This window comes from Mytilus galloprovincialis, chromosome 1, assembly GCF_965363235.1.
Source record: "Mytilus galloprovincialis chromosome 1, xbMytGall1.hap1.1, whole genome shotgun sequence".
NCBI lineage: Eukaryota > Metazoa > Mollusca > Bivalvia > Mytilida > Mytilidae > Mytilus > Mytilus galloprovincialis.
In genome coordinates, this window is record NC_134838.1 from 74,292,860 (window position 1) to 74,310,362 (window position 17,503).

General features: G+C 30.9%; 1 protein-coding gene across 1 annotated transcript in view; it reads right to left on the reverse strand.

The window, feature by feature from the left end:
- LOC143083529 (uncharacterized) overlaps positions 1 to 17,503 on the reverse strand; it is a 47,132-nt gene that overhangs the window by 25,864 nt on the left and 3,765 nt on the right. Inside the window, exons 2-6 of the mRNA XM_076259777.1 lie at positions 15,122 to 15,223; positions 10,284 to 10,490; positions 8,955 to 9,185; positions 2,902 to 3,102; positions 2,136 to 2,306 (exon numbers count right to left, since the gene is read on the reverse strand). Of these exons, the coding sequence (XP_076115892.1) occupies positions 2,136 to 2,306; positions 2,902 to 3,102; positions 8,955 to 9,185; positions 10,284 to 10,490; positions 15,122 to 15,197 (886 nt within the window). The 5' untranslated portion in view covers positions 15,198 to 15,223. The remainder of the gene's footprint in view (positions 1 to 2,135; positions 2,307 to 2,901; positions 3,103 to 8,954; positions 9,186 to 10,283; positions 10,491 to 15,121; positions 15,224 to 17,503) is intronic.

Sequence of the window (17,503 nt, forward strand, 5' to 3'; positions counted from 1 at the left end):
ATAAAACTCATTATATTATAGAAAGTATTTTTATCATTTCATGTGTATTCAAATATGTAAGCATTGAAAAAAAGCTGCCCGACTTTACCACCTTTACATTACAAGCAATGATTTGACATAACAATATTTTTTTTTAAAATTCGGTCTATAAAGAACTACACAGATATGTTATTATATGTAAATTTATAATTCTCTTTTTATTTTTGAAAATAGAATAAAAGCTCCTTACAAAAGGTGTTTCAACAACTAGACCTATATAATATTTTCTAAGGAAACCCACTTCTAAAGGCCTCAATCTGCATAGAAACGACATGTCGGCGATAATCATGATAATAGCTAGTTTTGAAAGCATTGCTAACTTTTGGTTATCAAACAGATAAATAAAAGGTAACAACATCAATCTGACGTCTTTTATAAATTGTGCGGGCAGTTGAAAAACGTGTACCAATAGTTTGCGACTTCCATTTAACATAATTAACCATTGATTATTTAAGTGTATTAAGTAATAATGCTATAACATTTTGTATGTGTTACAACGCTATATTCTGAAATGAAACAGGTATACTACACATCATATCTATCATTAAACACCAAAAAACGTCACATTTTGGTTTCTAAATGGTTCTTTTTCAAAAGCCTTAATGCTAAATAAATCAGTTCTTTTTTTAAAAGTACATGATATTTTCCAAAGTAGGCCCAGTTTGGACATTTTGTCTAAATCTAATGATTGGTGCAATTTAAAATATAAAAGCTAAATGCGTTTTATGCTTTTCCCTCAGTTTTAGTTTGTAACCCGGATTTTTTTTATGTCGACTTCTGAGTTTCGAACAGCGGTAAACAGCTGTTACCTTTATTTAATGAATACATTGGCTGCCATCAGCGATCCAAAATGTTTTGTACCCAAAAGATTTTAATTATGATATAAAATTTATCAATGTAAAAACGTTTTGGATCGTGGAAGGCGGCCAAGGCCAATTACAATTATAGAAAATTTTTACCAAAATTGACCTAAAATACAAATAATATTTGTTTTTAGGGTCATACAAGTAGCTTCATAAATTGTAAAGGAAGGTGCCATACAAAATTATTTTTGTCTTACTTAATAGTATAATCACGCGGGTATAATTGAGCCTTATACTTTATAAAGGCAGACGATCAAAAATATTTTCTATCTTTCTTAAAATGTAAAGCAATCTAAAGCAAACTACTATTCAAATCATTTGTTCGTTTAATTTGTTTATTTCAAACAGACCTTCAAATTGATTTACGTATCTCGTGTAGTGCAAGTACAGCATTATGGGGTGTAGTATATTTTGAAATCGCTTAAAAAAAGCACATTATTTAAGTCTGGCAATCAATCATTAGAATACTTTTGCAACATCTATGAACTAAAGTAGTTATATAACAATAATGTAAATTGATATCCTTTTTTAAGAATTTATTATTTTATGAAGGTTAATTCCAATCTAAAGTAGATATAGGAAGATGTGGTGTGAGTGCCAATGAGACAACTCTCCATCCAAATAACAATTTATAAAAGTAAACGTAAGTAAAGGGTATTATTTAAAACGTGAACTAGCGTTTGACACGGGTGTGAAATTAAAAATGAAATTGAAAATAATTTTATCAGTTGATATAAATGCAGCCTGTGGCGACAAAAAACCACATATTTTTATACTTTTGACTGGTTTATGCATCCAACGTGTATAGTTTCAATGTTTTCTGCTAGCAAGAGTCTTCGAATAACTTATATTTTAAGTCAGCTTTCACAATTTTTAATAAATCGTAAGAAAGGTCAAACGATTCATGATTTGGTTAAACTGCTATCACCAAATTTCATCAGTATTAACAAATGTATCAAATGAGTTAATGACAAACCTGGTTGAGAATGCAATATAAGTTTCATTATTCTATGCAAAATTAAAAATCACAATGAAAATTATGCAGGAAATTGGCGAAAGTCTTTTAAATCCCCAAGACAGTGTAGACGAAGATAATATTAAGAACAAAAACTGTGAACACTAATTATCAAAGGAATGCATATACCTTATTTTTTTTTTAAAGTTTTCCTATGGAAATATCAAAAAGGGGTCAAATAGCTTACCATGATTGTATTTTTTTAAAAAGTTAAATACCTAAAATGATATACACTTCTGTTACAATACTTTTCTTCTGTAGGTCAATGTGGAATCTTCCATTAGGTCCTGTGGTTTTGACACATGTTGATTCAATTCCATCATTTGCTAGACCAACATTTGTACTACCACTTGGAATCTGCCATACTATCCCTTTAGATGCTATGTTATCTATGATAAAAATGAATACCAGATGTTTTATATGAAAATGAAATGAGAAAAAAAAGATATTTTCGAAATATATATGTCAAATTAGATAGGGACACTTAATATAAACATTCAGGTTTGTTTTGACAAAAACAAACTATTCTGTCAAATATTTACTAAAATAAATATTTGTCGATTTGAACTGATTTTAGTATGCTAGACAGGAGATTCTGGAAAAACTTAGATCGTGTACCTTTGAATTCAAAAATATTGGAAGCCAAATGCAAAATACCGGCTGTTAGGATAAAAATAAAAATACCTAACCAGAATAGCAACAACCATATATATCATATTATAAATATAAATTCATAATCAGATACTAAAAACTTAAAAGACAAAAACAATATTCGAAACAATTTGTATTAACTTTATACCATTTGTCACAGAGTGTATTACTTAATCGCATACAAGTTTCATAAAGTAAAATTACCTAGTAACCTTTAATAAATTTAAATTTTCAATTATTTCAATAAAAAAAGTTAGTTGTAAATCTCTGTGTCATTTGATCTCTTGTGGAGAGTTGTCTCATTGACAATAATGTTAATACACACTTACTTACACTTGTTACAATACCTCCCTGTTCGGCTTTCCTTACAACCGTCGGTACAGACTGCAGCATCTTTGTCGCAAATATCATTTAAACAGTTTTCAGCATTGCACCCCCAAACACAAGATCCATTTCCAGGGTAACAATTTCGATCTATACAATTTTCTGGACATAATTGCCCACAAGTACTTCCCCAAAGACTTTTTTGACATCCTAAAACATGTTAATATACGTCAATATTGATATTATCCAATGCTACATATATAGACAATAAATATTTAGTGTCTTTAAAAAATATCAGCTGTATTTGTACGAGGCTAAGAAACAGGTGAAAGGCGAGCTTTAGCGAGCTATAACTCCTGTTTCGAGCCGAGCAATTCTGTATATTGTTTGTGTTTAGAAAGACACAAAAACTCACATTTTTTATATTTATATCCGATTTGAAATCCCTTGTAGCTCGCGTAGTAATATTAATATCACACATTCAGCTGAAGACGGATACGCAGAAAAACAATCCCGAATGGTCAGCAATATTACATCGATCAAGGTGAATATTTATCTTTACAAACCTGCTCGTGCATTTTTCATTGTTATTCAACGCAAATTTATTTTCTAAGATACCTGGGACGATCTTATTTCACAAAGGATTTCTATTGTCTACTTATTGTACCTCGAACTTATTTACCCGATGTAGGTCTTTAAGTTGAAGTTCAATTCAATAAAAGTTAATCGGGCATGACTAATTAGATACGCCCTCTCAAAATCAGGGGGCCCGAAATAGGATTGGGAAAAACACCCAGCAAAATACCTTAATTTACCATTTCAAGAATTTGTTTGATTCAAAGTGCTTTTGGTTGCTTAAATATTTTTGATCAATAATCAGGCGGTATTTTGTGGAAATAAATAACCTGTCCCGAACCTGGAGATGTTGGCTGCAATAGGAATTAATGTATAAAAAAGTCCATATCTCATTTACTTCTAGTGGCCGTTATTGTTTGTAAATTCATGACGTTTTGTATATGACATTCGTCTATCGTGGAGAAAAAAAAGGAAGAGGGGCTTTATAACTTACGAGGTCAATCATTATTGTTCAAATCTATTCTATTACGGCATACGTTTTACCTCTAGCGAACGCTCTGCCTTATTGTAAAAAGTGCCACTCTAAATTTGTGAACATTTGCTTCAAATTGATCCACTTTGAATCTAGTCGTGAATATGCATGACATATTTGCCACTGGACACAAAGGAGCAATAAATTAATCAGCTTCATTATGTGATTTATAATAATTTGTCCTCAGTTGATTATAGTCTGAAACAGTTTTCCAATTTTTATATATTTCATTTTTATTTACATTTGAATTTTTATGCGTAAATCTTAGCATTTCTTCCATCATTTTTCTCTTTGCATTTAGTCTTTTTTTTAATATTAAAAAAACGTTGTCGTAGTACACATCAGGGGTTACATTGTATAATTTCCAGCAAAACTAACAGGGGAGGGACTACATCAGAAAAACAATCTTCATTGAGTGGCAATAACTCATATATTGAAGCATACAATGACGGCTCCCTCGTCTAGGTGACAACATTTGCTGTTTGAAGTTCATTTATATCTCAGACTGATATAATAGTTGTCATAAAAGGGGGAAAATGATAAAAAAAGGTTGACAACAATTTATAAAAAAGATTCAACTTATTTTGAGCGTTTCGTTTTTCTTAATATTGTCTTGCTGATCGGTTTTGTTATATTTTTTATTTCATCTACAAAAGTCACAAAAATGTTGTTAAAATCAGCCATGCGACTTATAATTATTTAAAAAGATTAAGCTGACTTTTCTTGTTGTTTACACATTTCAATCATTCAACTCGTGTGTAGATCATTTTTTCCTCTAATGTTTTTTTAAGGTTAAGATAGCTTGGAATTCTCACTGCACCAGGCATCTGATATACATTCCTATTATATTTTGATCGGACAAAGCTGCGTATTTATATAACCAATAAGCCAAACGAACGCACCCATTTAGCAAGGGTATACTGTGGAACGGGAGAGGTCTAGAGATGTAAATATCTCTATACCCAAGCAAATATTGGTTTTGAATAAAAGGAGATAAAGGTATACATTAATGCGACAGCAACCCAAAGACACAGATAAATAAAAATATTTAGAGTCAATATTCGGTCTTTTTTTATAGAACATTCCGTGTACAGAATAATAAGCTCAAAACCGACCCATGACTAAATAATAGTTATACGGAGTTAATTCAATATTTTCCGTCAAATATTATATATCCGAAAAGGCACATTTTATTTACTATAATTATTTACCGTGAAAGATAATAATCCCAACACTTCACTGTATAATAAAACGGTAAAATAAATAATGATAATGGATGACGACCAGCGGCGAATAAAATTAATATTCAGGACGATTACGTGAAATATAATAAGAGTATTAACCCCGTTTTTTACTAGACTGACAAGCTGAGTCTTTTTTTATCGTGTAAGTTCACAAGATATTATTTCGCAGGAAGAAAAGTCACCCGACCAGGACACATTTCCGACGCTGAGCCGGCCAGTCTGTGCTCTTACTTTATGATGCCACGTGTCAAGCGTTGAAATAGAATACCAATTTAATTAACGTCTTTGTTTGACCCGTTCGGGATTCGAACAAATTTAATGACCTCTCGCTCTCGAGGCGAACGCCCCCACACGAGACCAACCAGGAGAGCAGCAGTGATCGGTAGTACAGAATATCATACCAAAAACTAAAGTACAATACACAATACAGTTTCACAGAATTCTCACAGTTACTAAAGCGAGCTAAAAGTAAATAACCTAAATTGGATGCGTGAAATGATATTGTAAACTACACGTAAACATGGATGATCGACTTCAGGGTAGATTTTTTGAATCAATTCAAAAACCTATTGTTCGACCTTCCTATTGTATTTAAAATTTATGTGTTATAGTCATTAACAGGCATGATTATAGTTATCAAAAGTACCAGGATTATAATTTTATACGCCAGACGCGCGTTTCGTCTACATAAGACTCATCAGTGACGCTCAGATCAAAATAGTTAAAAAGCTAAACAAATACAAAGTTGAAGAGCATTGAGGACCCAAAATTCCAAAAAGTTGTGCCAAATACGGCTAAGGTAATCTACTCTTGGGGTAAGAAAATCCTTATTTTTTTGAAAAATACAAAGTTTTTTAAACAGAAAATTTATAAAAATGACCATATAATTGATATTCATGTCAACACCGAAGTGCTGACTACTGGGCTGGTGATACCCTCGGGGACGAAACGTCCACCAGCAGTGGCATAAATATTTGCTACTGGACTTAAAGCAAACAACAATCAATTAATTTGATTAATATCTCTGTTACAGTACTAGTACTTGGCACACAAAGACAAGATCTTGTAAAATGCTATAATTTACAATTTTCATTTAAATTTTTATGTTGTTTTCTTTTGTTTTCTTTTTTTTTGGGGGAGGGGGGTCTCTTCAGTTTATCACATAAATGACTGCTTATTCAAAAGTTTTAGATATTTTTTTACTATTGTTCTTATCTTATCTTTGAATACGATTTATAACATATGATTTTTTTTGTCAGGCAAGGATAAAACTAAAAAACTTCAAAGATAAAAGTTTTTTTCAGGTGTTTTTGCTTCATTTAGACACGAAAAGGGAATAACGGACGACTAAATTATAGTGTTTGTTTTCATATAAAATATTGAACTTGCGAATATATCTCACCCAACACGTTTTGATCGGGACAGTGAAACCTAGTTCAATACGGTTTTATTCATTGAAGTTTGCATGCATAGTTCTTATTTAAAAAAAAAAAACACAAATAAAGCAAGATCTATTAGTTGATTGGACTGAATAGACAACACTAATTATTTTGCATTCGCATGTATCTTAATGTAGGAAAATTACCAAATCAAAAACAAAAGGAACATTTGCCGGATGAATATTGTGAAGGACCTTATGCATCTAGGACTGTCCGATTAAAAGTTCTTAAACAAGCTGTTTAAAAAGCTAATTGTTGGAAGAGTTTACTTACTGTTTTTTAAGGTCTGATCTTTACGATTCTATTTCATGATTATTGACAAATCAAAAACATCAAGTATATATAGCTTGAAGTTGTTGGGCATAATATTCATTGGTCAGTTATAAATGAGGTCTGTACGGGGGTTTTGATTGCTGATTTATTAAATAAGAAATCGTTATTTTGAAAAGTTGGCTAAAAAATATATATTTACCCCTTAATTTTGTAAAACTATCATTTGGTGTTATTTAGACGCTATTTTTTTTTATCATAAATAAATAATTATATGATGTAATGCCATTAAATTGGTCTGTTTTCATTTCAATTTGGTGACTGTTAATTGTATATACCAGTCTGAGTACTGTTTAACTATCATTTAAGTTAAACATATTTAGACTCGTCCAGTTCAGGGGAATTAGGTTTCTGCAAGTGCTTTTTATGTACTTTTCATATATTTTTGACGGTTTGTAAGTCAGTAAAAGTTCAATGATTAAGTTAATATTGACATTAAAAGACCTCCTCACAAACAGGGCTGTCCAAATCCCCTCGCCCTTCGGGCTCGGGGATCTGAACACCCCTTTTTGTTCGGAAGCCTTTTAATATCAAAATTAACTTATCATTGAACTTTTACTATTACATTTTAACATAACAACTTATTCAAACATTACTAAAAAATAAAAAAAAATACTGTTTTGTTTGAAACAGAAGTGTACGAGTTGTCCTACGCTTCAGACATGACATTCACGAAGCACGCATGCTGAAATTGACATGGTTAAATTTTGTTACACAATCAGACACATTCAAGTTTTTAAATCGATAATTGTATTGATAATTGTCATCGTAGAAAAGACTACTGTCGGTATCACAAGCCCAGTAGTCAGCACTTTTTGTGCTGACATGAATTGTCATTGATATGGTTATATTTATAAATTTACTGTTTACAAAATGTTGTAATTTTTTGAAATACTAAGGCTTTTCTACCTCAGGTATAGATTACCTTAGCTGTTTTTGGCAAAACTTTTAGGAATTTTGGTTCTCAATGCTCTTCAACTTCGTACTATATTTGGCATGTTTAACTTTTTTGGAATCGAGCGTCACTGATGAGTCTTTTGTAGACGAAACGCGCGTCTGGCGTATATACTAAATTTAGTCCTGGTATCTATGATGAGTTTATTCATGTGTGTATGTTATCAGAAAATTGGTGTAAGCCTGTAATACTGTAATACATATTCTGAGTTCAAGCAGGTTCATACAATACTCAGTACGGCAGTAGGCGGAGCTTTAAAGGGATATTTTTATGGTATACAGATACAGCATAGCGATATCTGTATGGCTTTATCTGTATAGTAGGACACTCAATTGCAGGATAAAGCTATTTATTTAAAAAAGGGGCCAAGGATACCAGAGGGATCACCCAACTAATGGATCGAAATTAATAACGGCTGCTTCTCATGTGGCAACTGTCGTGTTGCTCATATTACTACAAACCCGGGAAATAGTATAATTCGGTAAGTCACATTGGGTCAAATGGAATGGAATTGTAGTTAAACTGCAATCGTTTATTTCTTAAATGATTTTCATTTCATAAAAACGTATCTTTCATATAAGATTAATGTTAGAGACATGGTGTCTGATGAATGTGGTTAAGGATTTTGTTTTTGACAACCGTGTAATAAATTTAAGTTTTTGTTTATATTTTAGAAAAAAAAGATATTTGAACTATCTAATGATATTGTAACCTTAAATATTTTACTACTCTCAATGCTCTTGTTTCTTATAGTTCTTGTTGCGTATAGCCGTTCACTCCTCTATCTTTCTTTTGAATGCCCAAACCACTTGTTCTATTGTGATGAATTAAAGCACTTACAAACCAATATATTGTCAAACCATAAACTTTAAACATGAACTGAAGTGCTGTAACCTCCACACATGTGGTGTGACAATTACAGGCAAGTTCAGCTATTTACTAAAAACTTTAAAAACAAATATCTCTAAAAACTACTATCAACCAACCATTAATGGCAACGTAACATAGCTCAACAACAGGTCCATCTTTGCGACCACCTGGTTCTGTAGATCCTTTATCATCGTAGTAAATGACATATTTTCCAAGTTCATAACAAGGAATTGTCTGAGTGATGTCCGGTAACCCCGAATCAGGATCTTCATAACATAGATAACCGTCAGGTGGAATAGTTGATGTATTAGTTACATATATTTTAAATCCATCCATACGGTGAGGAACTGTAATTATTACGATTAAACCAGTATAAAGTGGAACGTAAGCAAATAATCAGAAAATTGTTCATAAAAAATTAGAAGAAAATTAAAGGATTCAAGACACGTACATTTGCTGTAACTACACATGTATATGTGTTGTTACTTTTTTTTACATTATTTTAATTATGACATGATATATGCTAATATCACATCTAATATCGTTTAAAAATGATAGGGTTTGCATGAACTTATTTTTCCCTACAGTAGAATATTCAAAACACAATTTTAATGATTATAGTTAAACTGTTTGATCCTTTATAAATAATTCGTAGAATTAACCACAGTCCTTAACCACAAAGAATAAATAGACATAAAATGTGGGTGTTCGAAGCACTTTTCTAGATTTAACTTTATTTAAAACACTTTATTTAAATCCAGCAATGGATGAGTACCAATACACGTTAATAGCTATATAATCAAAACAAACCTGAATACATGCAAGGTCAACTTTGACTAAGAGTGTTGAAGTCTCGGATTCTCAATAATTTTGTAATATATTAACAAAGAATTTGATAACAATGTGTTTTGTTTATGGAAATATGCTTGCCTTCAACATCAAGAGAGAATACTTGTATTAAAGCACATCTGGAGCTGTAAAATGATATATTTAATGTTGTTACCTTGAAACTGGCATGACCATACGAACATTGTGTTATGTTTAATACGCTGTCACAAAATTTCAAAATGTTCTAAGAAACGGAGCTTATCTTTGTAACGAATGTCATATCCATAGTATAGCTCTCTTTAATTTTCGGCGTTTGTTTTTCCTTTCGATCCCCTAATGTTTTGTTGGATCTTCGGCGTTTGTAGAAGTGTTGAACAACAGCTTCTCTGATAAAAGAGGGACAAAAGATACCACAGTCAAACTCATAAATCTTAAATAAACTGACAACGCCATGGCTAAAAATGAAAAAGACAAACAGACCAACAATAGTACACATGACACAACATAGAAAACTAAGTTATTTAAATGTAAATTTAAAAAAAAACTTTTAGACAGTTTTTATCAAACACGGGTTATATGTAGTTATGTATTGATTTTATTTGTATACATGTACTTACAATTAACTCTGTAGTATATAGTGATATCTGTGACAAATGCAGCTTTGAAAGAAAATTCAAACATCCACCATTCTGCGATGGTACCAAGTCGTGTGTTGGAACATTTATTCAAATCAAACTCATTTGATATAGGTGGTTCTATAGCATTTTTTGCATAGCCTCCACCATTTGAACTTTGTAAAGGCTGTCCGAATGGTGTAAGGTTTTCTGTGTAAAAGGAACAGAACACAAATTAAGATACATTTTAAACAATGCAGCAAATTCATATATAATATAAGAATATTTTCTCTCACGATAACCTTGAATAGTTTGATTTTGTATGAGTCGAGATGTTTTAAAGCAACGTTATGTTAAGTTGCTATCTCATTGATGTTTACACAAATATTTTGTCATTGATATTGTTCTTTTGTCTAATTTGCATATAATACATTCAAGTTCTGTTCAGATGAAAACTTGTTTTCTGAGAGAGCGAGATGGATCAACATTCGAAATTCATAGATCAAGCACTCATTCCTCCTTTAGTAAGATACCTTAACAAATGAAGTATTCAACAGTTTTTGACGTACAATCTTCAACGGATATAGCTCGGTCGAAGTTTATGATCTATTATGAATTTTATTTGTATTGTTTTGGTCAATTTAAACTTAATCTACAGCTGATATCATTGGAGTATTGAAGATTGAAAATGGAAATATTTGGAAATTGTTGCATATAAAATATCAATTACCCTTTTTACAATTTACGAAACTGACAAAAGCAATATACATGTGTATTTTAAATGATCCATATGTTATTAGCTACTATTGCTACAACAAATATTTACTGGCTATTGGAGGGCGGACGAGTTTTATTGGAAAACTTATTTGTTTTACAGGGGTTTACACAAAACACTTATAATCATAAATAATTGAATAACAGTCTAGTCCATTTGTGTAGATTTTAAGCAAAAATATTCAGATTGTGGTAAAAGCTTGAACGTTTGAAAAATAGTCCTATAGCTCATAAAATACTTCAGCCATGGACCCAATCTGAAAGTAGAAAGTAAAGGTGGCAATTTATAAAATGGCAGATTTTTGATTTTTTTCAATACTTAAAAAATTCATGCAAATTTTATAAGTTAAGCTATTGACATACAGCCATATAAATAGATTAACAGTACTCCCATCAATTGCTTCGATATACAAAGTTCACACAAATTATGCTTATATTGTCAGAATCACGACAACCTTGAAATATCTTGAAATTTGTATGCCAAAATAGGTGGAGTTCCAAATATAAAATCTGATGAAAATAAATTGTTTGGTTGATGTTGTTTATCTAAAATCAACTGTAGTTCTGTGTCATTTTGGTCTCTTGTGGAGAGTTGTCTGATTGGCAATCATACCACATATTCTTTGTTTATATTAAAAAAGATCCATTGCATGCAGACATAAATAGTAACATAAAAATTAAGTAATGTTATCAGGAAATTGTCTGTTAAAATGTTCTTAATTGACATAATTAAAATCAAACAATAACTAAGTAGTACATGTTTTGTCAAATCATACAATATTGATCACTCTCTAATATATCCTATCATATTGACCCTCACATATACACAGAGCAGTACATCATAATTCTACCTTTACAAATTTGCATCTTCCTCGGCAACATGTTTTACCTTCACATTCATATTTGTTTAGTTAAACACAGGACTCTGACTGCAAACATGTTCACAAGGATTCCCATATCGACACATTTCAGAAAATCAAAATGGCTTCTTAGGGTATCCATTTCAATGCCGCTAGAAAATTTATACCAAAAAAAAATTCGCAAACATATATTTTATATTTTTCACAACAGACAAGGGTTATCATTTGATGACTTAATATACTGAAGAACTGGCAGCCATTTTGATTGGGTAAATTTTGGTCTAAGGACAAAGTTATCGTCCTTAGTGTGAACAGTTTATAATTTTTTAATTTGATACACTTTCCCAATTTATTTCTTTATATTTAATACATGAAATAGTAAGCATGTTAAGTAGGGGGATTGAATGAAATGTTAAAACAATTTGGGTGCTGAATATTTATGTTAAGTAGTGATTTGGTCCAGTTAAAAAAGGCCAAATTTGATTACGTCTGAAGCTTTCAAACTGAGTTGTAGACCCCCCTTAACACAGCATTGTGAATATTTTGAGTTAAAGCTGGTAGAAGTTTCTATAATGGTTTGTTTTACTTGTATAACACTAAACTGTAAAACAAAATTGAGATAGATCAGGTTCAACTTTATTACCATGATTACTAGTAATTTGAATTTATCGTCTTAAAGAAATGTTCTACGAAATAACTGTGTTCTCGGTGCTAAAATATGAATTCCGTAAATCTAGATTCTGTACTTTGGCAACTTTCCTGAATGGTTTGCTGGTTTCATTTTGTTAAACTTAATAAAAGTAAAGGATTCACATCTTTGATTTACAAAAATTCTGTTAAAATGTTCCATTTTTGCATTTACAACTACATTAAAGTTTTTCCAAATAATATTTTAGGAATGTTTAATATTTGATGTTCATAAAGTGGTCAAATATGTCATGCGCATAAAATGAAAGTATCTAATAGATAATTTCGTTTGTCTACAGGTTTGCTTAAATAAGAAGAGAGAATTGCGAAATATAACTCCACAATATGTTTAATGGACCACATTGATATATCGGAAACACTGGATTGAAATACCTAACGAACAAAATTGAAAGAAAGTGATATGCCGACAGTGGAAAAGTGAATGATAATGACCCCTTGCAATAACATACTCTATCATTGGATCTGATTATCAGCTCTTTGATGCTAATATATGTATATTGAATTGGTTTAACCTATCAATCAACCAGCAATGACATAGTCGATTGACTGCTATTGAATTGCAGAAGCGCTCGAGAATCACTAGAAAAAATGGCACAAATCCTGTCGAAACTAATAATCAGATATAAAAAGATATTATTAGAAGAAATGCAAACTTTCTTTTCAAGTTGAAGACGAGTTACTGATTACAAAACATAATATTCAGACACAGCTCTAGTGAATTAACAGAAGACATTTCTTCAGGGAGTTTTCCTGTGGTAATGTATCTTATCTGACAATCTTTAAGATGCATCGACATTCATGGTCGACAAAAAAGTATTTGACTGTGAACTGCAGGACAATATTCTTTTCGCCAGAGTAAGTGCAGGAGAATAAATTTCACAGAAAGCCAAGTATCATGTTAAAAGGAAAATCAAAATAAAAACTAGCTAAACCTCTCACTTGTATGACAGTCGCATCAATTTGACGTTGCGTTATAATCGTAATCACTATAAATTCAAATGAGTTAAAAATCTTTCACATAAACTTATTGAATCAACTAAAATAGACACTGAAGTGTTTAAAAAGTGTCTTGAAATCTTTCGTCAGATGAACTTGAAATTTGTGACCACAATCGGACCTAACCGGACCTACTGCGTTGTTTGTAAGGTCAAGCACTATCTGCTCTGTAATTTCCAGACCAATCAGGCAACCCATTGTTGAGTTGCTACCCTGAATTGAGAAAATTTTGCAGCTCTCGGTTATTATCTTAAATATTATTATAGAAAGAGATAAACTGTAAAGAGAAATTATATACAGCAAAGTAAAACCTACAAATAAATCAACATGATCAAAGTGGTCAATTGATCCCTTATTGAGATATTGCCCTTTATACTAAATTTTTTACAGTTTTCATTAATTTTGTAAATTTTGTAAACTTTTACAAAATGTTTTAACTTCTGGGATATATTCATAGGTTCATCAAGATAGAGATAATTGTAAGCAGCAAGCATGTTCACTAAAGTCAGATCTACAAACACATCACCATCACCAAATCACAATTTTGTCATGAATCCGTCTGTGTCCTTTATTTATGATATGCACATAGACCAGATGATCGATACAGACTCTTTAAAGCCTCTAGTCTATGATATCAACATATGATGAATTCAAGCATATAATTGAAATTTAACAGGGATTTTGACCAAGTCATGTTTTAAGGAGGTGAATATTCAGTTAAAATTATATAGATGTAACTTGTAAATGACAAGACATCTTTGTTATCAAACAGACAATATTCAACTACATACATTATTTTAAATGATCCTGTTCTCTAATATTGTCAATAAAATGGAAATGAAAACGAAGCGGTCATTGCCATGCCGTTGTTATGTTAATAGTGAAATTTGAATATTTTAAAACAAAGGTTGCAACGCCTTCATCCAAATAAATAATTTTCTTTAATTATTATATAGTTTTTGTGCATGCTTATTTTTTTCAAATACTTTACGTTCCTGCATGCTAAGTCATTATTTCTTTATTCCATCTTCAGATTAAAACTTAGGATAATCAACGAGTAGGTGTTTTTAAATATTTTCCATATGTCATATTATCTTAAAGATTGTTCGTATTGCAAAATTGGAAATTAAAAACTGTTCTTTTACCTTTGAGATTTCAAAATCATACAACAATATATTAAAAGATACATACCTAGATAGTTCACGGAATTGAAATTCGATGCTTTGTTTTGGTTTATAAGAGGAGAAACAAACCTTATCATATGGATCTCAAAGTGAGAACAAATAATTTACGATGAATGTTATCAATAATCGAAATAGAGTTAAGCTCAAAGAAGATGTATAACATTTACTGTAAATTGTTAAGGGAGAAAAATTAAGCACGAGGAGAAAATGTTATCATAACTCATTACTAAGATTTGAGATCGGTGTGTACCCTTTCAATGAGTAGATATATAATCGGTATTCTAATCTTGAAGGTAACTAAACATCTAATTTAACTTACGCTGGGCTGTAACAGTCAACAAAATAGATAAGTGGATAAGTAACATGAGCAGCATATTATATGGCGAAAGGTCCATCAGGTACAGTCGCAACTTATGCTTTGCTGAAATAAAAGTAACAACACATATACTGTTAGGGAGTGTTTGACAACATTGACTACTCACGAGCGTTGCGAATGTGCAGACATATATAAATGTGCTTTGGTGGAAAAGGAAGACATTGTTTGTTTTGTTAGGGTTCATAATTAACTCCTGAGAAATTGTGTAATAATGAGCGTTAACAAAACACAGCGACAAACATATTGATTCAGTGTGAGTGGAAATGTCCTGTTGTAAACTTTTTAACAATTTAATTTCAATAAGAATATATCTTGTTCACATTGAAAAATATGAGAAATACAGCATAAATTTTGTCTAAAAACTATATCTTTTTAAAGGAAACAACTTTGGTGTAATTTCAACAAAGTTATGCTACATGTATAAGCTCCATTAATTTCCCTCAATATTGGAATTCATTCGTTTAATTTTTAAATATTCAAACCTCTATCCCACTACGTTGCCATCGTGTTTTGTTTTTTTAAATAAATGGATGTAAAACGAAGGTGTTCGGTTTTTATTTATCAATTATAGCAATAAAAAGACCTCAGTCCACGAAAATTGGTAGCGAAAAAGATAAATGAATCCACAGTATGATATTCACTTGTCTTTACTTTGATCCTTTATTGACGTCATGATTATGATCTGAAAACGATGTCATTTTATTTTTGCGTTATCGCGTTATTGGTTGACATCCATTGGTGTTTATTTGTGGAATTATATATTTTGCAACATTAGTACAGACATAATTCACATTTACTAAAAACCAAAAAAAAAAGTTGAAGCTGTTCATTCCTTGCGTTACTGTGATGTTTACAGTTTTTTTCTCAGAACTAAACTTATTATGGGTTTTATAGCGAATCAGAACTTAAATTAATACGTGTCTTCTTCTTTTTAGTTGCATTTCATTGTTTTCATCTTGAAGATATGTTTCAATAGATGAAGGAATGAACGTTATTCTCATTTCAATCGTATATCGAAGGTACATTTGTTTAAATTCAAATATTTCTATATTAATGGTTTTAGATAATAAGCGAACATACGGAATCTAGAAAACAAAGAAATAATTGAGAAGAACGGTTCATTGAGAGCATGTTTACTGTGAAATTTAAAATACTTTAAAGTTCCATATGTATATATTAAAAAGGCGAATAAAGAACTGTTCATTTCGTAGGAATAAAAAATAAGAAAAAAACAAACAAAAAACACGTGCAACTGAATAAGAAAACGTTGCAAGAAACCCATAGCTTACCTCAACTTTAGTCAGTATTTATACTAAGTGTTTATAATACACTTAAGCAATAAGGAAATTGGGCGATATCTTTTTAATTTCTATTTTTAGTTATATTTGAAATCATTTAGAACTCGTTGAACTGCATCTGTATATCGAAAATATAATGAATGTTTCTTTAAAATTTATAATTCCACCGATACAGTTAGAAAAAGTGAAATAGGATCATTAACGTATAGGCTTTATCAAATATAACATGTTTCTTTCTAAAATGCCAATTCTGGAGAAGATCAAAATGTATAGGCCATTTACCATTGTTGAAGAAAAAATCTGCGAAATATAAAATTGAGCTTACACAATTTTAATCATTATAAATGTAACGATATGAAAATATATGGGTCCTCGTATTCTTATAGGTACTGACTAAATCAATAAAGAATGATTGATGTATGGAAACAAAATCTCTAGGTTTCCAAGTTTGGAAAAATGGGAAATAAGTCCTAAATAAACAATCCAAGTACAACACTTAAAACTTCAGTTTAAGTGTTGTACTTGGTGACACTACAAAGATCTTCGATTAGTTTATTGCACAAAATGTTACCGTCGTTTGTCATTTTTATGATATAGACTAAGTTTTAAAAATAAAACTAGTTTCTAAAGAGCCTGTGTCTCTCACCTTGGTCTATGTGCATATTAAACAAAGGACACAGATGGATTCATGATAAAATTGTGTTTTGGTAATGGTGATGTGTTCGTAGATATTGTCCCACCCGTGAAGTCATATTACTTTACTGAACACTCTTGCTGTTAACAATATATAAATCTATAATGCACTTTGCCCAGTAGTTACAAAGAAAGACATTTTGTAAAAAATTACCAAAATTTTCAAAAGTTATGAAAATTGTTAAAATTTACTATAAAGGGCAATTCCCCCTATAAGGGGTCAATTGATTATTTTGCTCATCATGACTTATTTGTAGATCTTACTGTGCTGTACATTTTTGCTGTTTACCGTTTATCTCTATCTATAATAATATTGGAGAAAATAACCAAAAAA